The 24,745-nt window shown below is 43.5% G+C and overlaps 1 protein-coding gene across 2 annotated transcripts in view; it reads left to right on the top strand.

The window, feature by feature from the left end:
* Window positions 1-24,745, top strand: part of GABRB3 (gamma-aminobutyric acid type A receptor subunit beta3) — an 820,257-nt gene that overhangs the window by 662,234 nt on the left and 133,278 nt on the right. For both annotated transcript variants that reach the window (XM_077296875.1, XM_077296874.1), the window contains one exon: window positions 1,304-1,524. In XM_077296875.1, coding sequence (XP_077152990.1) covers window positions 1,304-1,524 — 221 coding nt within the window. The remainder of the gene's footprint in view (window positions 1-1,303; window positions 1,525-24,745) is intronic.

Here is a 24,745-nt window from a genome sequence, read left to right as displayed (position 1 = left end):
ATTTTTTCCTGAAATAGAAACTGTTTTCAGGTATTACTGGGAAATAAGTTATGGGAGTAATTTTATCTCAGAGCTTCAGCTATAGTTTTAGTTGTCCCATGAACTCCAGGACTCTTTAGCAGATAGAAGGAAAGGTGGATATTGACCGCGCTGCTGTAGAAATCACAATCCCAGTATATGGATAAAGAAATTGGTATTTTATTCACTATTCTCTCAACGTGTTTCGAAGTTCACATAACTTCTTCCTCAGGAGATGCATAAGTGTTCAATATCCTTACATACCGTTTATATAGATGTAGACATTCAAATCAGGCGCCAAGAGATAATCACGTCAGAACAGTGTCAAAGTTCATAGGGTTGGTGCATAATACAATGGATAACAATGTATGTTAACCCATTACTTGCCAAATTAAAATTTTTACAAGTACGGTTTTTGCAGAAAAGGGCATCCCAATATTCATTTAAAAATGACAATGACATGATTTCCTATTTTGAAAACATTCATTTTACAAACACAACACAAAAAATTGGACCTAATTATAAAAATTATAAAATCTTAGTTGCTAGAAGCTAAAGATTAGGCGTCCCAAAAAAAGGACATTTGTAGATAATGGGTTAAAAAGATAGAATGAAAAAAAAATCAACATTTTAATATTTCAACACCCTTATAGGTATATCAAGATCAAAGAAAATGTCCAAAAAATGAAAAAAGAAAAGAAACTGTAGAAAACAGTTTTTGTTTTATTTTCTGTTTTCTACAGTTTCTTTCTTTTTTCATTTTTTTACATTTATTTGTACTTTTTTTTTTACATTTTCCGTCATGTTTTATTAAACTGCCTCTGTTTTTGATAGTTACTGGTATTTGACATAGATAAAGGTTTATTGATATAGTCATGTTTATACATGCTTATTTTGAGAGTTTCATCAGCGGAAAAGCACTAAAAACTTTTTTTACTTTCAGATTTTCTGCATTTATTGATATTCTATGGAGAAAATCCAGACATAAAATTCAGAGATGTCAGTAAATCACATTCACTTTACTGGTAATGCAAGATGCTGCCTTTTTTGTGCAGCAAAAATACGCGGCGTCAAAAACTCATCGTGGGAACTTATCAACAATAGTCAATAAGAAAACTGCATAGTATACAGTAATTTACAATATCACATTGTACATTGTATGCTAAATTAAAAGTCTGCATTAAAATACTGACATAAAGTATGGGATGCAGACTGGGATTACTATTACGAAATATAAAAATTCATTTTAAGGATGTATTAAATGTTCCGTCTTTTCTCTTTACAGGATTATACTTTGACAATGTATTTTCAGCAATACTGGAGGGACAAGAGACTAGCTTATACAGGAATCCCCCTCAACCTCACACTTGACAACCGAGTGGCAGATCAGCTGTGGGTTCCTGACACTTATTTTCTGAATGACAAAAAGTCTTTTGTACACGGTGTTACTGTAAAAAATCGGATGATCAGACTTCACCCAGATGGGACAGTTCTCTATGGCTTAAGGTAAGCAAGACATCTCCAGACTTAATTACTGTATCTTTAGAAAAACACTATGTGTTATAAAACAATTTTTTTTGTTAGCTAATTTACACCAACTGTATTTCTGTTGCTTATTTGATTAATAGTGTGCCGGTGGCGTCTACAACATCATTATCTTTATATATCAGCAAATATTTCTGATTCCTTGTTTGATACTTTTTTTGACTGATCCTGTGACCACTTACTGGCTACCATACCTATTCATAGCTCGTGTGCTTGATTTCACATACACGTTTCTCATTTACTTCTGTGTCATAAGTAATTCACGTTAAATGAACAAAGAGTACACATGTTTTTTAAGAGAGCATACTGTAACCAAAGTTGTAAACCTTTAAAGCGTTTTTGCCACCCAATGTGAGAGCAGAATTATGTAGGGGTGGAGACTAGTGATGAGCAAATTTGTTCGGACAAAACGATTGCCGAACGTAAATTCGGCACAAATAAAGCACATTCGGATTTGTTATCGAAAACACGAGCAAAATTTTATAAAATCAGAAAAAATCATTAACATTTGGTAAAAAAGTGCGGGAAAATATTTGCGTTGCCACAAAAGTATTTTCAGCACTTTTGCCATGATAATGGTGGTGTATCATGTGCGTTTTGCATGTGCTTGATGAGTGGAGGGGGTTTGCAGAGCTCAGAGGTGCAGCATTCTTGCAAACTTTTTTTTTCTTAACTTTCTGTGTGCAGATTGCGGCTAGCCAATCAGGGCGCAGGAAACATCCACAATGTCTTGACACCACAAAACTATCTGCAGACTTAATGCACATTAAAAATAATTATAATTTTTCAGTTGCAAAAAGTTAGACAGCTCGCCGTATCACATTTTGTAATTTTGTTGGGTTGAAATTAAGCTGTCTTCAAATCTAACGCACATAAACAAAATAATAGTTTGCAGCATCTAGTGTATTATAGAGGCCTGATCCAGAGGCCACCAAAAAATTCTACTGTTTCTAGTGTCATACAGTAGGGGACTTGACTTTAGTATGTTATAGAGGCCTGATCCAGAGGCCACAAAAAAGTCTTTGTTCCTAGTGCCATACTGTAGGGGACCGGACTTTAAGTTTTAATAGTTTGTAGCATCTAGTGTGTTGTAGATGCCTGATCCAGACGCCACAAACAAATTCTTCTGTTCCCAGTGTCATACGGTATAGTACCTGATTTTAAAATAGTTTAAAGCATCTAATGTGTTATAGAGGCCTGATCCAGAGGCCACAAAAAAACCCTTCTGTTCCTAGTGTCATGCAGTAGGGGACCTGACTTTAAAATAGTTTGTTGCATCTAGTGTGTTATAGAGGTGTGGTATCCCGTTACCCGTTCTACTGCTTCTGAATGAAACAGTTGTCGTGTGGCAGTAGATTTGTTCCAGTGTGTCAGAATTAGCTCGGGCACTGTGAGTTAGAAAATGTAATACATTGCATTGTATACCGACAACTCATAAGTGTGCTTTGCTGCCATCTACTGGCCAATATGTATATTAAAGCTTTGTGATTATTCTCACAACAAGCTGCCATAGAAATGGCTGGGAGGTGCCTCCCAGCTCAGGGCTCACACAGACTTTCTGAGGTAACCCCTGGCTCATGACTCTCACACTTCCTGAGGTAACTTCCAGTTCTGGGCGGATCAAGCTGGTTATACTGTTTGCTTCTAGCCAGGACCAGACCCACGTGGCTGCCACGCCACCAACTTTGTTTAACCTACCCCCTGCGATTGGGAATGGTGAGTATTTCCATACTATAGTGTGTTTCCACAGAGAGACAATCTGTGAAGGTCCCTCCATCAGTGTAATATTTCTTGGACTGCGCATAACACTTCCTCTAATGGCAAGTGAAGAGAACTCTGCTCCAGCCACCCTGCGAGACCATAACCTCTCATCTTTGAGGATAGAATCATTACTTTCATATGCACAATATACTGTAAACTTTGCCTTTAAGAGAGAAACTGTATCCCGTTACCTCTTTCAGTAAAATTGTTGTTAACAAGTTCACCTAAGTGTATGGCTGCTTGAGATTGCAGAAACACTATGGGTGCTCCAAAACATGCACCCAGAGACCACCGTTACAGGATTGCCTCTGGGGGTCCTGTACCATCCACAAGTGCCACCTCCCACTATTGACAATTGTTGTGGACACGAGGGATGTATTGAGGGATCCAGCGACCCACTTCAGCTACCGTGACATCATTACTTGCTTCCAGTTGGACTACATGCCCAAGCTGGCTCTTCTGCAACATCTGGCGCCTTCCCAGTGGCCCACCACAGAGGCCTGATCCAGAGGCCACAAAAAATTTCTTTTCCTAGTGTCATACAGTAGGGGACCTGACTTTTAAGTAGTTTGTAGCATCTAGTGTGTTATGGAGACCAGATCCAGAGGCCACCAAAAAAATCTGTTCCTAGTGTTATGCAGTAGGGGATCTTACTTTTAAATAGTTTGTAGCATCTAGAGTGTTAAGAAGACCAGATCCAGAGGCCACCAAAAAATCATACAGTAGGGGAGATCTGATTTTCAAATTATTTGTAGCATATCTTCTTTGTCATACAGGCCTCATCCACACTCAAACAGTTCTTTCTTTTGTGACTAATGCAACACAGTACGCCATATTTCACCTTGTAATTTACTTTACTTTATTTAATTTACTGTATTTAATTTAGCTGAGGTGGTGCAGAATTTATAATCTAATTTTTTGTTGCAAGTACTGTGCTCCTACCACACTATCTGAACAACATGCCTAGGAAAAAGCAAGGCCATGGTGGAAGGTGAATTAGGCTTGGTGTTCAAGGTTTATGTGGGGTAGGTGGTAAGGTTAGTGAACGCACTAGTGAACCAGCAACGTCACAACCTATGCAAAGACATCTGACTACTTCTGTTACTGAACTGGCTACTCCACTACCTTTCTTTGACAGATGCACAGCGGTACGCCTTGTTGATGAGGCTGAGAAAGAGACTGTGCTAGAGTGGATGGCAAGTGCCGCTGCAAGTGGCCTCTCCTCCTTTTCCTCCACCTAAACATCACACCCAGTACAGTTCACAGAGGTGATACCTAAATTCCCCTTGCTTCCTCCCACGTCCCAACTCTCCAACCATACAACTGACTGTACGGAACCACAGATGGGTGAGTCTGGAGAGCTGTTCGAACATTCTATGTCATAGTCATCAGGATTGTACTCAAATGCTTCACAGAGTCAAGAGCAGGATATCTGCACCGATGTCCAAAATTGTTTTTAAGTTGGACCCGGGGCAGGACAAAAGAGGGTCCAAACACTATCCTGACCCTCGTCATCAGACGTTAACCTCTGGGGGAAGTTGATCCTGATGAGACTCAGATATCTGAGGCTCATGTGGACTGTACTGTTCTGTAAGGGCAGGAAGAGGAGGAGGGCGACTCCAAGGGCGATTCCCATTTGTCAAAAATTCAGACCAGCGGACCTCAACAAGCATCAGCCACCCTATCAATCGCATCTCCTGCTTCTTCCTCCTCCTCTGTTACAGTGCTAACTATTGAGATGCAGGTATTCGACTGTAGATCCTCGGGTTCTTTACCCACTCCAGTCACACTGACTGAGAGCCTGCTTTCAGCTCTAACGAAAGCGGACATGCCTGCTGCTTTGGACCGATCTCAGAGAACAGGCACACCTCAACTTTCTCAATCCACTCTAACATCTCCGCCTGCACCTCTCTTACGGTCCAGCAGTTTGTCCAGTTCATCATACTCCGCCCTCTCTTAGTACTGCAGCCAGCCTATGGTTCCACTCTTGTAGTCACGTAAAAGATTGTTTCCTCCTACGCATGACAAAGCTAAGAAGTTGAACGCCACCATCTCCAATCTGTTGGCCACAGAAATGCTGCCTTTCTGCCTGGTAGATACAGTCAGTTTCCAAAAACTGATGGCCATCGCAGTCCCCCAGTACCACTTGCCCAGTCGCCATTACTTTTCTAAGAAAGCTGTGCCTGCGCTACACCAGCATGTCGAAGGTAACATCACCTTGACTAAATCTCTGTCTGTCAGGATGCATTTCACCACAGACCCTGGGACGAATAAGCATGACCAAGGACATTACATCTCGCTGACTGGGCACTGGGTGACTGGTGGCTGTTTGAGCAGGCGCTGCTCCATAAGTCTTTGAATCCCTAAGGCTTGCAGGACAAACTTCTACATTTAACATTTCCTCCACTGCTTCTGCCTCCTCCTCTATCTCCTCTGGGACCTTCACCTGTGCCCTCAACCTCTGCCTTAATGAGACACGGGTTCCAACAGTGGAGAGCGAATCCCCACCACCTCCGTACTGCCCAGCCAGTGCTCACTGCACTGCAATCATGCAGTACAAAATTGATATGCCTTGAAGATCGCAGTCATACAGCTGAAGAGTTGTGGACAGCTCTCCTGGCTGAGTTTGATCAATTAAAGACAAAACACACGGCACTCAAGGATCCTGTGTGGTGCCCAAGTCAGGTTTCCAGCCCGTCAATCCAATAGTAATAAGTCACTTGGCACTCAAATGGTTTCTTTCAGATGAAAAAAGTGAACATCCCATTTATTTGTGCATCCAGTTCAAAGATTATTTAAACGTTTTCAGTCAAATCACAAGACCTTCATCAGAAATATCTTTAACAAAACTGGAAGCATAGGACAATGAGGTATATGAGCCTAGGCAACCCGGGATGGAAAGCGCACCTGGAGCGTCTCAGATCCTTGAAGGGAGAAGGAGGGCGTGTATCCGCCGCTGCATATGGCACTCATAGACGTCCGGTCTGTCACGCTGTGTGGAGTAATCCCGGGGGCTGCTCCACACAGCGTGACAGACCGGACGTCTATGAGTGCCATATGCAGCGGCGGATACACGCCCTCCTTCTCCCTTCAAGGATCTGAGACGCTCCAGGTGCGCTTTCCATCCCGGGTTGCCTAGGCTCATATACCTCATTGTCCTATGCTTCCAGTTTTGTTAAAGATATTTCTGATGAAGGTCTTGTGATTTGACCGAAAACGTTTAAATAATCTTTGAACTGGATGCACAAATAAATGGGATGTTCACTTTTTTCATCTGAAAGAAACCATTTGAGTGCCAAGTGACTTATTACTATGAGTTTGATCAATGGCTGTCTCCTTTGAAACTGCATCCAGGGAAGACCATGTCCGATAACAGTGCAAACCCAGTGGTGGCCTACGGTGACGCAAGCTCACACATGTGCCTTGCATGGCTCAAGTCCTCAACCTGGTGGTACAGTGTTTTCTTCACAACTATCCTGGCCTGGGTGAGCTGCTCCAGAAAGCACATTAGCTGTGTGCTCATTTTTGCTGTTCTCACCACTCAGGTCATCGACTTGCATTGATATGGAGGTCTTTGTATATGTCAGTTGACAGGTTGATATGCGATGTGCCAACACGGTGGAATTCCACTCTGCACCTGTTGCAGCAACTATGGCGCAGCAACAAGCCCTGGTACAGTGTGTAATGTCGTATAGCCTGGACCAATGCAGTACAGTTGTGGCGCACATCACGTTTATGGAGTGAGCACAGATTATGGACCTCTGCACCCTTGTGCACAGTTTCAAAATGGCTACTAAGATGGTTAGCCCTGAAGATGCTGTCATCAGCATCACTATTCCGGTCATCTATATGCTGGAGCAGACTTTGAATAGCCTGCAGGAGGAGATGGTGGTCCCAGAAGAAGAGGAGAAAGCAGAGGAGGATGTGGATAACATTGTTTCTAAGTTCCATGCGTGTTGCCTGAAGCAGTAGGCCTCTGAGACCGTAAGGCCTCCACTCCCTTGGACTTAACTACCCGTGTTACTATCTTTAAAATGTTCTGACTATGGTAGTCTACGAAACTGATATTTGTCTCACCTAAGTGTGGCTCAGCATGAAAGCAGGTTAAGGTGTTGCATGTGGTATCAGGGCTCCCAGGATAGGAGGCCTACACCGATCCCTCACCCACCTCGTCTTACTGTGACGTTCAATTGAAAACTGCAAATGCTGTCCCGGACCCCAATACTTCATGCCTGGCTGATTGCTGCAGTGCCATGATACAATTTATACTGTGGGTGAATTGAGGCCACTTTCCTGCTGACTGTCCCTCATTTGATGTGTTTTGGCAGCATTTGGGGCCCTTATAAGGTGTTGTGCATGCGTTTGTTTTTACCTCCCATTGACATGAATGGCGTTCGGCGAATATTCATTGAATAAATCGGCGAATATTGCAAATTCGGCAATTGTAATCCAAACCCAACATTGAAATATTTGCTCATATCTAGTGGAGAAACTAATTCCAGGGATGTCTCACTTATTGCGCTGTTTGCTGTAGTTTTGATAGAATCAGAGTTTTATGAGCAGTAAATTATTTCCAGAGGACTAATAAAACTGCTGTCACGTAGTCCTTCTTATTCATGACATTTGTAAACCCCCTCTCTCAGCACTGATTGGCAGCTTTCCGCCTATGCACAGTATACACAAAATAACTGCCAAATCTGCAGCAGGTTAAATAGTGATTTTTTAAAAAATATAACAAGCAGCCCTATGAGTTATACATCTCTGCAATCAGGGTTTCTGCCCCCAAAATGATGCTGCTCTCAGATAGGGAAACAAAAATCTAATGACAGATTCCCTTTAAATTCAACATGTATTTTTTCTTGTTGCAAATTTTGCACTAAATTATGTTTTCAGTGTTTGCAAACGATTGTCCTGATGAACTGGTTTTCATATTCATATACTGGCCAACCAATTTTGAAAGATGATGCCAAATAGATGAACTGACTTAGCCTAGTCAGGTCCATTATACAAATCACACTCTGATAAGTGTCAGATCTGATGCCTCCATCTGTCAACCGAGTTCCGTTGCGATATTGCCCATGGACTCATTGACTTGCATGGCTGAGTAAAAAACGATGAACAGCGCTCCGACCAGGTGAATAGATATCAAAAGTTGGTGTTTATTGAAGCCATAAAAAGCAACGTTTCGACCAACAAGTGGTCTTTTTCAAGCATAACAGACATTGCCAGTGGCTGGCTTATATAGGGTGGACACCACGCAGGGCACCAATCCCCACACAAGACCAGCCCATTAAAATAATAAACATAAATAATACACAAAATAAACATCAGAAATACAGATATTAACTAACCACCCATACTAATACACCTGCTATATAAAGAGATCCAATTTTCCAGATGTAACCATAGGATCCGCTCTTTGTTTATCCTGTATTCAGAAGCTCCACTTCCAGTGTCGGCGTTGTCATGACAAAATCCAGCCAATGGGGGAATACCTTTCATAAACGAGTGAAGGCTCCATAGAAGATAATCATGACGCTGAAGATCAGGGCAACCTATCCACACATTGCATGCACATTTACCTGACACCTCCAACCAATCCAATGCACCCTTATAGCACCTGTACCTGCATCATCGCTGTGCGTCTTCTCCAAAACTCCCCATAGTCGCATAATAAGAGGCGCATGCGCACTACAAGCCTGACGCGACCCCGTCACATGATCGCAACGAGGCCACGCCCACCACGGCACGATCCTGCGGCTCATCACAATGGACAGGAGCAGATGATGCAGGCGCACCTCACAGCAGGAGATCCCATCGCATGACCGCCATGAGGCCCCGCCCCACCTCGGAGCGATCAATCCCCGTACCGCAATGGTCACTCCCAATGCGTGCAAAAATCAATAAAAAAGGCTACCCCAAGGTGCTGACCCATAGTTAAAGCGTAGTGTACAAATACAGGAGCGACGCAGTCCGGCGAGGCCACGTCACGTGACCGCAACGAGGCCACGCCCAGCACCCGCGTGTACTGCATGACACCACGACCAACCCACATGATCGCAACCCAAACTGGTAACCTAAGTGACAAAGGTAAACAATCCAGGACCTCCAACATAATCAAAAACGGAACCTTCCAACATGTAGAAATCCACCCAATTCACATATACAAAAGGAAACAAAAAGCTTATATAATGGGGCAGTCGGCAGACAGTCGATAAACCATGAAATCATGACCATCAATTAAATCTTACAATGTTATGAAACACTCATGGCTAAACATAGCACAATAATCATAATCCAAGTCACGATATCAATCAATCCGTCGACCGACTGTCACATCAATACCTGTATAGAAAGACAAAGACACAAATAAAAAGTGTATTAAAAACAGCAAAACCGATAACAACACTACCCCAGAGGAGATTCAATACATTATGGGGCGAGTGAGTGTAGATTAAAATCTAAGTTTAAGCCCCTAGGATGTAGGGAACCCAGATTATAAATCCACCTCATCTCTTTTTTCTTAAGTAATTGTAATCTATCCCCACCTCTCCTTAGGGAGGGAACACTATCTATAACTCTAAACCTTAGTTGGTTTACCGAATGTTTTTTCTCCAAAAAGTGTTTAGGGACAGGTAACTCGGTGGTAACTGTCATTCAGGAGGGGACGAAGTTTGGGTGATAGATTAGTCAAATCGGACATTGGTACATCTAAAATCTCCATTCAACAAACTTTGAGCACACCCAGAAACGGAAATTTTCCGTGTCTGGGATGTGCGTGTTGCAATAACATGCTTAAAGGAGAATTTTTTTGCCACCCATTAACGGGCAAAAAAATCTTTTTGAAAGAAAGATATACATGCACATCAAGTTTTGTTGTGTATATGATTACATGTCCGTGTGGTCTTGCCTATGTTGGCGAGACCACGATGGAAGTGAAGGCCCATATCAGCAAACACAAGATTACCATCAGGACGGGCCTCACCGAGTTACCTGTCCCTAAACACTTTTTGGAGAAAAAACATTCGGTAAACCAACTAAGGTTTAGAGTTATAGATAGTGTTCCCTCCCTAAGGAGAGGTGGGGATAGATTACAATTACTTAAGAAAAAAGAGATGAGGTGGATTTATAATCTGGGTTCCCTGCATCCTAGGGGCTTAAACTTAGATTTTAATCTACACTCACTCGCCCCATAATGTATTGAATCTCCTCTGGGGTAGTGTTGTTATCGGTTTTGCTGTTTTTAATACACTTTTTATTTGTGTCTTTGTCTTTCTATACAGGTATTGATGTGACAGTCGGTCGACGGATTGATTGATATCGTGACTTGGATTATGATTATTGTGCTATGTTTAGCCATGAGTGTTTCATAACATTGTAAGATTTAATTGATGGTCATGATTTCATGGTTTATCGACTGTCTGCCGACTGCCCCATTATATAAGCTTTTTGTTTCCTTTTGTATATGTGAATTGGGTGGATTTCTACATGTTGGAAGGTTCCGTTTTTGATTATGTTGGAGGTCCTGGATTGTTTACCTTTGTCACTTAGGTTACCAGTTTGGGTTGCGATCATGTGGGTTGGTCGTGGTGTCATGCAGTACACGCGGGTGCTGGGCGTGGCCTCGTTGCGGTCACGTGACGTGGCCTCGCCGGACTGCGTCGCTCCTGCATTTGTACACTACGCTTTAACTATGGGTCAGCACCTTGGGGTAGCCTTTTTTATTGATTTTTGCACGCATTGGGAGTGACCATTGCGGTACGGGGATTGATCGCTCCGAGGTGGGGCAGGGCCTCATGGCGGTCATGTGATGGGATCTCTTGCTGTGAGGTGCGCCTGCGTCTTCTGCTCCTGTCCATTGTGATGAGCCACAGGATCGTGCCGTGGTGGGCGTGGCCTCGTTGCGATCATGTGACGGGGTCGCGTCAGGCTTGTAGTGCGCATGCGCCTCTTATTATGCGACTATGGGGAGTTTTGGAGAAGACGCACAGCGATGATGCAGGTACAGGTGCTATAAGGGTGCATTGGATTGGTTGGAGGTGTCAGGTAAATGTGCATGCAATGTGTGGATAGGTTGCCCTGATCTTCAGCGTCATGATTATCTTCTATGGAGCCTTCACTCGATTATGAAAGGTATTCCCCCATTGGCTGGATTTTGTCATGACAACGCCGACACAGGAAGTGGAGCTTCTGAATACAGGATAAACAAAGAGCGGATCCTATGGTTACATCTGGAAAATTGGATCTCTTTATATAGCAGGTGTATTAGTATGGGTGGTTAGTTAATATCTGTATTTCTGATGTTTATTTTGTGTATTATTTATGTTTATTATTTTAATGGGCTGGTCTTGTGTGGGGATTGGTGCCCTGCGTGGTGTCCACCCTATATAAGCCAGCCACTGGCAATGTCTGTTATGCTTGAAAAAGACCACTTGTTGGTCGAAACGTTGCTTTTAATAGCTTCAATAAACACCAACTTTTGATATCTATTCACCTGGTCGGAGCGCTGTTCATCGTTTTTTGATTGCCGGAGTTTATCCAGGAAGGTTCCCTGGACTTGGAAGGGGCGCCCCTTGAGTGAGTGCTGTCAGCCCCTCTTTTATATTGGATGTTGCATGGCTGAGTGTGATCCGAATATCGGATCAAATTCGGGTATTCAGTGATTTTTTTTTTCCTCAGATCGGCTTGGTCCATGGAAAAAATGTTTACATTCTCATAGAATAACATTGGTCCCTGTGTGATCCGAAGTTTTGCTGGATCACACTTGGACAGAAAATACGGCTATGTGCATGAGCCCCGTCATATACAGCATGTGAGCTTAGTGCAGATACCTAATGTATGATTTATTCTTTTCAAAGTATTTACAAAAAACAGGTAATATTCATCACTAGATGGTGGCCCGATTCTAACTCATCGGGTATTCTAGAATATGCATGTCCATGTAGTATATTGCACAGCCCACATAGTATACTGCCCAGCGACGTAGTATATTGCCCAGCCACGTAGTATATAGCCCAGCCACGTAGTATATAGCCCAGCCACGTAGTATATTGCCCAGTGACGTAGTATATTGCCCAGTGACGTAGTATACAGCACAGAGCCACGTAGTATATAGCCCAGCCACGTAGTATATTGCCCAGTGACGTAGTATATTGCCCAGTGACGTAGTATACAGCACAGAGCCACGTAGTATATTGCACAGCCACGTACTATATTGCCCAGCCACGTAGTATATTGCCCAGCGATGTAGTATACAGCACAGAGCCATGTACTATATTGCACAGCGACGTAGTATATTGCCCAGTGACGTAGTATATTGCACAGCGACGTAGTATATTGCCCAGCCATGTAGTATATTGCCCAGTGACGTAGTATATTGCCCAGTGACGTAGTATACAGCACAGAGCCACCTAGTATATTGCCCAGCCACGTATTATATTGCCCAGCCACATAGTATATTGCCCAGCTACGTATGTCACAGGTTAAAAAATAAAAAATAAACATACTCACCTTCCGATCCGAGGGCCCATTGTAGTTCTAACATACTCACCATACTTGTAGTTCTGTCGCCTGTGCGCGGTACAGGCGGCAGCTTCCGGTCCCAGGTTGTGATGACGTCGCGGTCACATGACCGTGACGTCATGGCAGGTCCTTCTGCCATACGATCCTTGCGACCGGAACTTGCCGCTTGCACAGAGCGGTTACCGGAGGGTGGCGAGCAACGGGAAAGGCGGCGGAAGGTGAGTATATAATGATTTTTTATTTTTGTTTATTATTTTTAACATTAGATCCTTTTACTATTGACCCTGCATAGGCAGCCTTAATAGTAAAAGCTTGGTCACACAGGGTTAATAGCGGCGGTAACAGAGTGAGTTACCCGCGGCATAACGCGGTCCGTTACCTCTGGCATTAACCCTGTGTGAGCCGTGACTGCGGGGAGTATGAAGCGCCCGCTCGGCACTGACTGCAGGGTAGTAGGGAGGGACTAATCGGACTGTGCCCGTCGCTGATTGGTCGCGGCAGCCATGACAGGCAGCTGGCGAGACCAATCAGCAAATGAATAACCGTTACGGAAGTTGAGGACAGACAGACGGAAGTACCCCTTAGACAATTATATATATAGACAAGTGGATGAAGGGTAATTTAGACATCAACTTAGAAAAGATTTTATAGTCAAAATATGGAATTCCCTACCCAAAGAGATAGTGATATTATACCAGCATATAAAATGGCAATCTAATAGCAAATGGCATGTAGGGTTATGTTTATCTGGCAATTAATGACCAAGAAAGGTTAATCCTAATTAACCTGTGTCTTTTTAAACCTATGTAACGCTATATCTATGTAATATGTGCAGTCGTGCATGTTGCGTATGTGTGGTTTGGGGCTTTCTCCAGTACATTGTGTTTAAGCATTGGCCTAATTAGCTCTTCAGTGAAAAAATATGTGGTTAAGTGTATATAAGAATATAAGTTCCCACATAGAAAAGAAGCTCATGACACCCATATATAAAATGTTCTCCATTTTAAAGAGCTATTATTATGTTGAAATTACATAATTGTTCATTATAATGTAAAAAAAATCCCTCTAATATTGTGAAATAAGGATCTTAGAATCATAGAAAGTTAGAGTTGGAAGGGACCTCCACGGTCATCGTGTCCAAACCCCTGCTCAATGCAGGATTCACTAAACCATCTCAGACAGATGTCTGTCCGGCCTCTGTTTGTACACTTCACTTGAAAGAGAACTCACCACTTCTCGTAGCAGCTTTTTCTAATATCTAATCTGTATCTTCCCTCTTTCAGTTTCATTCCATTGCTTCTCGTGTTTCCATGTGCAAATGAGAATAATGATGATCCCTCTACACTGTGACATCCCTTCAGCTATTAAGTCTCCACTTAGCCTTCTTTTTTGCAAGCTAAATATTCCTGTCATGATCCAGGCCGGGTTTTGGTTTTGTGTTTCCTTTCCCGGTCTGGTCACGTCAGGGGTTAACTTTCCCTGCCTCTTTCCTGTGTCCAGTCTGCTATATTTTAGTGCTGCTACCTATGTGCAGTGCCAGTTATATTGCTTGCCTTCGACATGCTAGCTGGCTCTGGTGAGTTCCTGATCTGTCTTGCTGTGCTTTTCTGACCCGACCCATGTCTGTTTACCTTCCACCTACCCATTCCTGCCTCTTTTCTCTTGTGTGTTTGGATTCCCCGGTATTGACTTTAGCTTGGCACTGACGTGATTCTGTCTCTCTCCTCTGGTATATCTGTTACTGACCGGTACTGATCTTTTGCTCTTGTCTGACTTTGCTCTGTGGTTGTCCCTTTAAACTGCATTATCTCCTGGTAATGACTCGGCTCTCTAACTACTCCGCTGCCACCTAGTGATAGCTTCGCTGTGTTACTATGGGTCTGCTTCATAGCAGGAATTTCACTCTGTTGCTATCTAGTGGAGTCTGTGTTACTTTGCATTAACCCTCAGTACTACAACGTGACAATATAACTGGCCACACATTTTTTTCTCTCTCTCTATGGATCCACTTCGTACCCTTGCAGATCAGATGTCAAATTTGACCCAAATGATGCAGGAGTTGTCAGTGGAACATAGAACCCTTGCCTCTTTCCATAACAAACACCAAGGTTAACTTACTGAAGCTGTTAAATCACTTCAGGGTTCTATAACACAATCAGTCATTAGGCAATCCGACCTCATTGATATTTCTTTACACTCTCCTGAACCTATGGTCAGGCTCCCATATACTTTCTCCAGAGAAAAGGAGAAATTTCATACATTCAGAGAGAGTTGTAAGCTACTTTTCTCCCTTAGACCCAGGTCCTCTGGAAATGAGAGTCAACGGTCGGGAATAATCATTTCTTTACTCCGGAAGGGTCCTCAAACTTGGACTTTTTCTTTACCTGTTACTGCCCCTGAATGTATGTCTGTGGATAGGTTCTTTGAGGCTTTATGGCTGATTTATGATGAACCAGACCGGGTCAGGGTGGCAGAGGACATGATCATGGGTCTCTCTCAGGGTAAACTTAATGCTGGAATCGGGATCTGTGGAAGCGCATGTAGCGCGAAACAGCTGTCATCCCTGGACACCATGCTCTCCCTGTCCGTGTCCATGTTCTAATAAAGACTTTTTTAGCATCGGGAATGGTGAGTGCTGACCATTTTTTCTTTTTTGTTTTGGTTAATGCTGGAATGGTATTGTTCTGAGGTGTCTTGGAATGACTCTGCTTTAAGCTGGCAGTTCAGGAGAGGATTTTAGGATCATCTCAAGGACGTTCTGGCTCTCCATCCGCCACCTAGTTCTTTGGAGGAGGCCGTGACTCAGACCATTCACATGGATCACAGATTACGGGAGAGAGGAGTAATCCAGCAAGAGGTTCCAGTACATCCTGCTAAGTCGGAGGTGATGCCATATACGGAACCTATGGAGGTCAGGGCCGCTAACCTCAATGAGAAGGAGAGGAAATGGCAACGCGAAGGGAGATTATGTTTCTTTTGTGGAAGTCCAAGGCATTGGAAGAAAGACTGCCCCTCTTGCCCACCATCTAACAACTTGCCAGGAAACACTTAAGTCTGGGTGATTGTTGAGCAGGTCACCCAGACTCCCAGGTACAATTTTCCTTATTTCAAAAGATTGTTAGAGGTGGAATTTTGTTGTGGACATGGATACCCACCCACTTCAGCTTTTGTCAACTGTAGGTCATCCATGAACTCTATTGACTCTAGTCTGGTGTCCAAGAGTAAGTTAGGGGCTAGTGTTGAGCATTCCGATACCGCAAGTATTGGGTATCGGCCGATATTTGCTGTATCGGAATTCCGATACCGAGATCCGATACTTTTGTGATATCGGGAATCGGTATCGGGATCGATATTAATGTGTAAAATAAAGAATAAAAATAAAAAATATTGATATACTCACCTCTCCGACGCAGCCTGGACCTTACCGATGTAACCGCCAGCTTCCGTTCCTAAGAATGAGCGCTTGAAAGTCCTTAGATGACGTCGCGGCCTGTGATTGGTCGCGTGAGCGGTCACGTGTTCAAGAGCTTTCCTTTTAGGGTTCATCCTCTGTGCCAGTGGTTTTCGTATGGGCCCCAGAAAAGTACAGTTCAGTATCGGTTGAAGGTTCTCCGAGGGTTTCACGACTCTGCTCTCAGTGGGCATCCTGAAGTCTCGGCTACCTGGAGAGCTATTGCTAGACTGCTTTGGTGGCCCTCCATGTCTGCTGAAGTCACAGTGTTTGTGTCTGCTTGTGATATGTGTGCTCATGCTGAAGTCTCCCATAACTGACCGGGCGGGGAATTGGTGCCATTGACAGTTCTGGATAGACCCTATACTCATTTGTCCATGGATTTTATCACTGATCTCCCCCTTTTCTAATGGCAAGACAGTGGTGTGGGTTGTGGTTGACAGGTTTAGCAAACAGGCACATTTTGTTCCCTTGGCAGGACTACCTAATGCTGAAACACTATCTGAATTGTTTATTGAGCACATTGTATGGTTGCATGGCATGCCTCTGAACTTGGTGTCTGACAGAGGGGTGCAATTCATGTTTAAGTTTTTCAGGGCGTTTTGCAAGAGATTGGGTATTAACTTGACTTTTTCCTCTGCCTACCATCCTGAGACTAACGGTTCTGACGGAGAGGACCACTCAGTATCTGGAACAGATTTTACGGTGTCTTGCCACGTCTCAGCAGGATGATTGGTCTTCCTCATTGCCCGTGGCTGAGTTCGCATTCAATAACCGGGTTAATCAGTCCACTGGTACCTTTCCATTTTTCTGTAATTACGGTTTTCACCCCATTTTGGTGAATTTTCCAGGCTGGATTCGGGGTGTCCAGAGGCTGATTCAATGGTTCAACGGTTGGGGAAGGTTTGGAGGGAGGTTCAGAGGATCATTGCGGTGGCTCAAGGCAGACAGAAACATTTTGCTGATAAGCGACAATCTGTAGGACCTAGGTTTCTGGTAGGAGATAAAGTGTAGTTGTCTACTAAGAACACAAGTCTGAAAATTCCCTCCATCAACCTGAGTCCCAATTTTATTGGTCCTAACGAGATCATTAAGGTTATCAACCCTGTTGCCTTTCACTTACGCCTGCCTCCATCACTTTGTATCTCCAGTGTATTTCAAAAGTCCAATCTTAAATCGTTTGTACCTTCCTCTACTGAGTTTTCACCTCTTCCACCTCCTGTTTCTGTGGATGGACAAACAGAATGTGAAGTGAAGTTGAACATATTGTCTACTCTCCAATGTTTTGCAGCTCGCTTCAGTACTTGGTACATTGGAGGGGTTATGGTCCAGAGGATCGATCTTGGGTCCCATCACGATCAGTTCATGCTGATTGGTTGATGCGTGCATTTCATACATGTTTTCCTGGGAAACCTGGGGGTCTGGTGGCCCCCCTTGAGAGGAGGGTACTGTCATGATCCAGGCCGGGATTTGGTTTTGTCTTTCCTTTCCCGGTCTGATCATATCAGGGGTTAACTTTCCCTGCCTTGTTCCCGTGTCCGGTCTTCTATATCTTAGTGCTGCTACCTGTGTGCAGTGCCAGTTATATTGCTTACCTTTGGCATCCTAGCTGGCTCTGGTGAGTTCTTGATCTGTCCTGGTGTGCATTTCTGACCCGACCCATGTCTGTTTACCTTCCACCTTCCAATTCCTGCCCCTTTTCCCTTGTGTGTTTGGATTCCACGGTATTGACTTTAGCTTGGCTCTGGCCTGAATCTGTCTCTCTCCTCTGGTATATCTGTTACTGACTGTTACTGATCTTTTGCTCTTATCTGACTTTGCTCTGTGGTTTTCCCTTTATACTGCTTTATCTCCTGATATTGACTCGGCTCTCTGACTACTCCGCTGCCTCCTAGTGGTAGCTTCGCTGTATTACTGTGAGTGTGCTTCATAGTAGGAATTTCAGCTCACTCTCCACTCTGTTGCCATCTAGTGGAGTCTGTGTTACTCTGCATTAACCCTCAGTACTACAGCGTGACAATTCCCATGTCATTTAACCGTTCCTGATAGGACATACTTTCAGTCACTCATTTATTTAATCATTTAATGAACAAGGACCTTTTTTTTGCGTTTTCAAGAGTCAGGAAAAAAAGTTTTCACATACTGTACGTACAGTGTCATGTGAAAATTTGGGCACCCCTGGTCAAAATTACTGTGAACAGTTAGGCAAGTTGAAGATGAAATGTTTTCTAAAAGAGCTAAGGTTAAAAATGACACATTTATTTTGTATTTTAGTTAAAAAAAATGTATATTTTCATCTGTGGTATACAGCCAAGAGTCTTTCAATTCTTGGTTGAAGGAAAATTCTTCCAGTTGTATCAGATTCCTTGGTTGTCTTACATGCACTTCTATTTTGAGGTCTAGCCACAGATGTTTAATGATGTTCAGATCAGGGGACTGTGAAAGCCATTGTAAAGCCTTCAGCCTGCGACTTTAAAGTAGGCTATTGTAAACTTTGACGTGTGTTTAGGATCATTATCCATTTGTATAAGTCATCCTTTTTTCAACTTCAGCTTTTTTACAGATGGTGTTATGTTTGCATCAAGAATTTGTTGAAATTTCATTGAATCCATTCTTCCCTCTACCCGTGAAATGTTCCTCATGCCATTGCCTGCAACACAACCCCAAAGCATGATTGATCCATTTCCATGCTTAATGGTTGTTGAGTTGTTCTTTTCCTGAAATTCTGTGCTCTTTTTTTGCCACACATAACTTTGGCATTGGCATTTAGTCATTGTGACTAAAGAATTCTATTTTTACCTCATTGGTCCACAGGACTTGTTTCCAAAATGAATCAGGCTTGTTTAGTAGTGTTGAGCATTCCGATACTGCAAGTATCGGGTATCGGCCGATATTTGCTGTATCGGAATTCCGATACCGAGATCCGATACTTTTGTGGTATCGGGTATCGGGTATCGCAACAACATTAATGTAATAATGTGTAAAAGAGAGAATTAAAATAAAAAATATTGCTATACTCACCTCTCCGACGCAGCCTGGACCTCAGCGAGGGAACCGGCAGCGTTGTTTGTTTAAAATTTGCGCGTTTACTTGGTTACGTGAAGTCCCGGCTTGTGATTGGTCACGGCGGCCATGTTGCCGGGACGCGGACCAATCACAGCAAGCCGTGACGAAATTACGTCACGGCTTGCTGTGATTGGTCCGCGTCCCGGCAACATGGCCGCCATGACCAATCACAAGCCGGGACGTCACTGGAGGCTGGACACGCGCGCATTTTAAAATGTGCGCGTGTCCAGCCTCCCGTGACATCATGGCTTGTGATTGGTTGACCGCGGCGCAACCAATCACAAGCCGGGAGGAAGGAAAAGCGCGCATTTTAAAATGCGCGCGTGTCCAGCCTCCCGTGACGTCACGGCTTGTGATTGGTCACGGCGGCCATGTTGCCGGGACGCGGACCAATCACAGCAAGCCGTGACGAAATTACGTCATGGCTTGCTGTGATTGGTCCGCGTCCCGGCAACATGGCCGCCGTGACCAATCACAAGCTGGGACGTCACTGGAGGCTGGACACGCGCGCATTTTAAAATGTGCGCGTGTCCAGCCTCCCGTGACATCACGGCTTGTGATTGGTTGACCGCGGCGCAACCAATCACAAGCCGGGAGGAAGGAAAAGCGCGCATTTTAAAATGCGCGCGTGTCCAGCCTCCCGTGACGTCACAGCTTGTGATTGGTCACGGCGGCCATGTTGCCGGGACGCGGACCAATCACAGCAAGCCGTGACGAAATTTCGTCACGGCTTGCTGTGATTGGTCCGCGTCCCGGCAACATGGCCGCCGTGACCAATCACAAGCCGGGACTTCACGTAACCAAGTAAACGCGCGAATTTTAAACAAACAACGCTGCCGGTTCCCTCGCTGAGGTCCAGGCTGCGTCGGAGAGGTGAGTATAGCAATATTTTTTATTTTAATTCTTTATTTTACACATTTATATGGATCCCAGGGCCTGAAGGAGAGTTTCCTCTCCTTCAGACCCTGGGAACCATCAGGAATACCGTCCGATACTTGAGTCCCATTGACTTGTATTGGTATCGGGTATCGGTATCGGATTGGATCCGATACTTTGCCGGTATCGGCCGATACTTTCCGATACCGATACTTTCAAGTATCGGACGGTATCGCTCAACACTATTGTTTAGATGTTCTTTTGCATACTGCTGACTCTGAATTTTATGGTGAGGACGCAGGAGAGGTTTTCTGCTGATGACTCAATCCATGAAGGCCATATTTGTGCAAGTGTCTCTGAACAGTAGAACAATATACCACAGCTCAAGAGTCTGCTAAATCTGTCTGAAGGTCTTTTGCAGTCAAAAAGGGGTTCTAATTTGCCTCTTTAGCAGTCATACAAGCAGTTGTCAAAAACGTTTTGCTTGGTCATCCAGATCTTATCTTGACCTTCACTGTTCCTGTTAACTGCCATTTCTTAATTACATTTCAAACTCAGGAAAGAATAACTTGAAAAATTGTATAATAACCCCCTGCCAAGTTCCTTCAAAAACTGTGAGCAAGTGTACCTAGAAAATTTGATGCTGATTTAAAGGCAAAGGTTGGTCACATCAAATATTGCTTCTATTTAGATTTCTCTTTTAGTCACTTTGCATTTTGTAAATTGAGCAAAATAAACTAACAATTCTCTTTTTGAAAGTATTTTGACACAGCATTTTTTCCCACACATGTCTTAAAGGGAACCTGTTAGCAGGATTGTGCACAGTAACCTACAGACAGTGTCAGGTCGACACTGTTATACTGATTAAAATGATACCTTGGTTGATTAAATCCGTCTTCTGGTTGAAGTTTAATCTTTATTTTCAGTTTTGAGTTAATGATATGCTCGTGATTCGGGCCATGTGGTGCTCTGATTAGATATTCATAATGAAGATCCCTCAGTGACCTACTCCCTAGTTTACATAATGAATATTATATATCCATATTGAAAAAAATACTTCTGCCGGCAGGCGCCAGCTGTGGCACCTGTGCTGAAGCATAATCGCATATGTACTGGGTATATAATCAATCTGGTTAAGGTTCTCCTGATATTCCCTCCAAAAAATCCATTTAAAAATGGCACATGCGATCTCCAATAGCTGCTATTGCGCAGGTAGCACCATTTTTCTAGAGAAAAAAAAAATCTTCCTCCAGGATGGCACTGCCTGCGCAGTTGCAGGTATTGGCGATCAGTGACCTGTCAGCAGTCTTCATTATGAATAGCTCCAAAACATGAGCATATCATTTGCTCAAAACTGAAAAAAAAGATTAAACAATAACAAGATGGATTTCATTAACCAAGTTATCACTGTAATCAGTATAATGGCGCCGACCTGAGACTGACTGTAGGTTACTGTGCACAATCCTGCTGACAGGTTCCCTTTAACCCCTTTCCGACCTGTGATGCCACGTGGGCATCATGAAAGTCGGTGCCAATCCGACCTGTGACGCCTATGTGGCGTCATGGCAGGATCGCGTCCCTGCAGATCGGGTGAAAGGTTTAACTGAAATTTCACCCGACCTGCAGGGACAGGCTTCGACCTCTGTGGCTACGATCACTCTGATTGGCTTTTGAAAGTGATGTTTCACTTTCACTTTCAATCAGAGCAATCGTAATATTTCACCAATGAAAATTGGTGAAATATTACAATCCAGCCATTACAACCAGCCATGGCCGATACTACAATATCATTGACCATGACTGGAGACCGCGATCTGCCCCCGCCACCACCACCTATCTCCTCCCCTCCATCCTCCATCCTGTCCTCTGCTCCCTTCCTTCATCCTGCCCACTCCCCTGTGCTCCAATCCCACCCCCCGTGGTCTGATCCCACCCCCTCATACTTACCGACCTCCGGTGTCCCTCCCGATGTCCATCTGTCTTCTGCATGGGCGCTGTCATCTTCCAAAATGGCAGGCGCATGCGCAGTGCGCCCGCTGAGTCTGCCAGATACACTAGGGTTAGGGTTAGAACTAGGGTTAGGGTTAGAACTAGGGTTAGGGTTAGGGTTAGAACTAGGGTTAGGGTTAGGGTTGCGGTTAGGGTTGCAGTTAGGGTTAGGGTCACGGTTAGAATTGGGGTTAGGGTTAGAATTAGGCTATGTGCAGTGCGTTTTACCTGCGGATTTTTCAAAAACGGTGTGAAAAACTCAAATCCGCAACGTGGGCCCATAGACTTAGGGTTGGATTAGAGTTAGGGTTGGAATTAGGGTTAATATTAGGGTTAGGGGTGTGTTGGGGTTAGGGTTAGGCTTGTGGTTAGGGTTATGGTTGGGATTAGGGTTAGGGGTGTGTTGGGGTTAGGGTTGTGGTTAGGGGTGTGTTGGGGTTAAGGTTGTGATTAGGGTCATGGTTAGAGTTGGGATTAGGGTTAGGGATGTGTTGGGGTTAGAGTTGGAGTTAGAATTGAGGGGTTTCCACTGTTTAGGCACATCAGGGGGTCTCCCAACGTGACATGGCGCCACTGTTGATTCCAGACAATCTTGCATTCAAAAAGTCAACTGCTGCTCCCTCCCTTCCAAACCCCGACATGCGCCCAAACAGTGGTTTACCCCCACATATTGGGTACCAGCATACTCGGGCTAAAAAATCATTTTTGAGGAAAGAAAAATGATTTTTTATTTTCACGGCTCTGCTTTATAATCTTCTGTGAAGCACTTGGTGGTTGAAAGTGTTCACCAGACATCTAGATAAATTCCTTGGGGGGTCTAGTTTCCAAAATAGGGTCACTTGAGGGGGGTTTCTACTGTTTAGGTACATCAGGGGCTCTGCAAATGCAATGTAACGCCCGCAGACCATTCCATCAAAGTCTGCATTTCAAAACGTCACTACTTCCCTTCCGAGCCCCGACGTGTGCCCAAAGAGTGGTTCCCCCCACATATGGGGTATTAGCGTACTCAGTACAAACTGGACAACTTTTGGGGTCCAATTTCTCCTGTTATCCTTGTGAAAATAAAAAATTGAGGGCTAAAAAATCATTTTTGAGGAAAGAAAAATGATTTTTTATTTTCACGGCTCTACATTATAAACTTCTGTGAAGCACTTTGGGGTTCAAAGTGCTCACCACACATCTAGATAAGTTCCTTTGGGAGTCTAGTTTCCAAAATGGGGTCACTTGTGTTGGAGCTCCAATGTTTAGGCACACAGGGTCTCTCGAAACGCGACATGGTGTCCGCTAACGATTGGAGCTAATTTTTCATTCAAAAGTCAAATGTTTCTCCTTCCCTTCCGAGCCCTGTCATGCGCCCAAACAGTGGTTCTCCCCCACATATGGGGTATCAGCGTACTCAGGACAAATTGTCAAAATTCAGGACACAACTTTCAGGGTCCAGTTTCTCCTTTTACCCTTGGTAAAATAAAAAAATTGTTGCTAAAAATCATTTTTGTGACTAAAAAGTAAAATTTTCATTTTTTCCTTCCATGTTGCTTCCACTGCTGTGAAACACCTGAAGGGTTAATCAACTTCTTGATAGTGGTTTTGAGCACCTTGAGGGATACAGTTTTTAGAATAGTGTCACTTTGGGGTATTTACAGCCATATAGACCCCTCAAACTGACTTCAAATGTGAGGTGTTCCCTAAAAAAATGGTTTTGTAAATTTTGCTGTAAAAATGAGAAATCGCTGGTCAAATTTTAACCCTTATAACTTCCTAGCAAAAAAAAATTTAGTTTCCAAAATTGTGCTGATGTAAAGTAGACGTGGATAATGTTGTTTATTAACTATTTTGTGTCACATAACTCTCTGGTTTAACAGAATAAAAATTCAAAATTTGAAAATTGTGAAATTTTCAAAATTTTCTCCAAATTTCAATTTTTTTTCACAAATAAACGCAAAAATTATTGACCTAAATTTACCAGTACCATGAAGCCCAATATGTCACGAAAAAACAATCTCAGAATCGCTACGATCTGTTGAAGAGTTATTACCTCATAAAGGGACACTGGTCAGAATTGCAAAAAATGGCCAGGTCATTAAGGTCAAAATAGGCTGGATCATGAAGGGGTTAAGCTTTTGCTTAGTACAGTATATGCTTTTATATGTACTAATTTAAAAAACCTATACAGCAAGAGAATGCCGATGAAATATAAGAGGTGTACAATATACAGAGGACAATTATTTCCTTGGAGAAATGAAATTGTAGCGTATTAATAATAAGAAAAATTCTGTAGCAATGTAAAGTTACTAGTGTTGAGCGATACCTTCCGATATTCAAAAGTATCGGTATCGGATTGGATCGGACGATATCCCAAAAATATCGGATATCGCCGATACCGATACCCGATACCAATACAAGTCAATGGGACACAAATATCGGAAGCTATCCTGGATGGTTCCCAGGGTCTGAAGGAGAGGAAACTCTCCTTCAGGCCCTGGGATCCATATTCATGTAAAAAATAAAGAATAAAAA

The sequence above is a fragment of the Ranitomeya variabilis genome, chromosome 3 (genome assembly GCF_051348905.1).
Source record: "Ranitomeya variabilis isolate aRanVar5 chromosome 3, aRanVar5.hap1, whole genome shotgun sequence".
In the NCBI taxonomy this organism is placed as follows: Eukaryota; Metazoa; Chordata; class Amphibia; order Anura; family Dendrobatidae; genus Ranitomeya; species Ranitomeya variabilis.
Note: the sequence above shows the minus strand (reverse complement) of the source record. Positions and strands in the feature narration are given on the sequence as shown.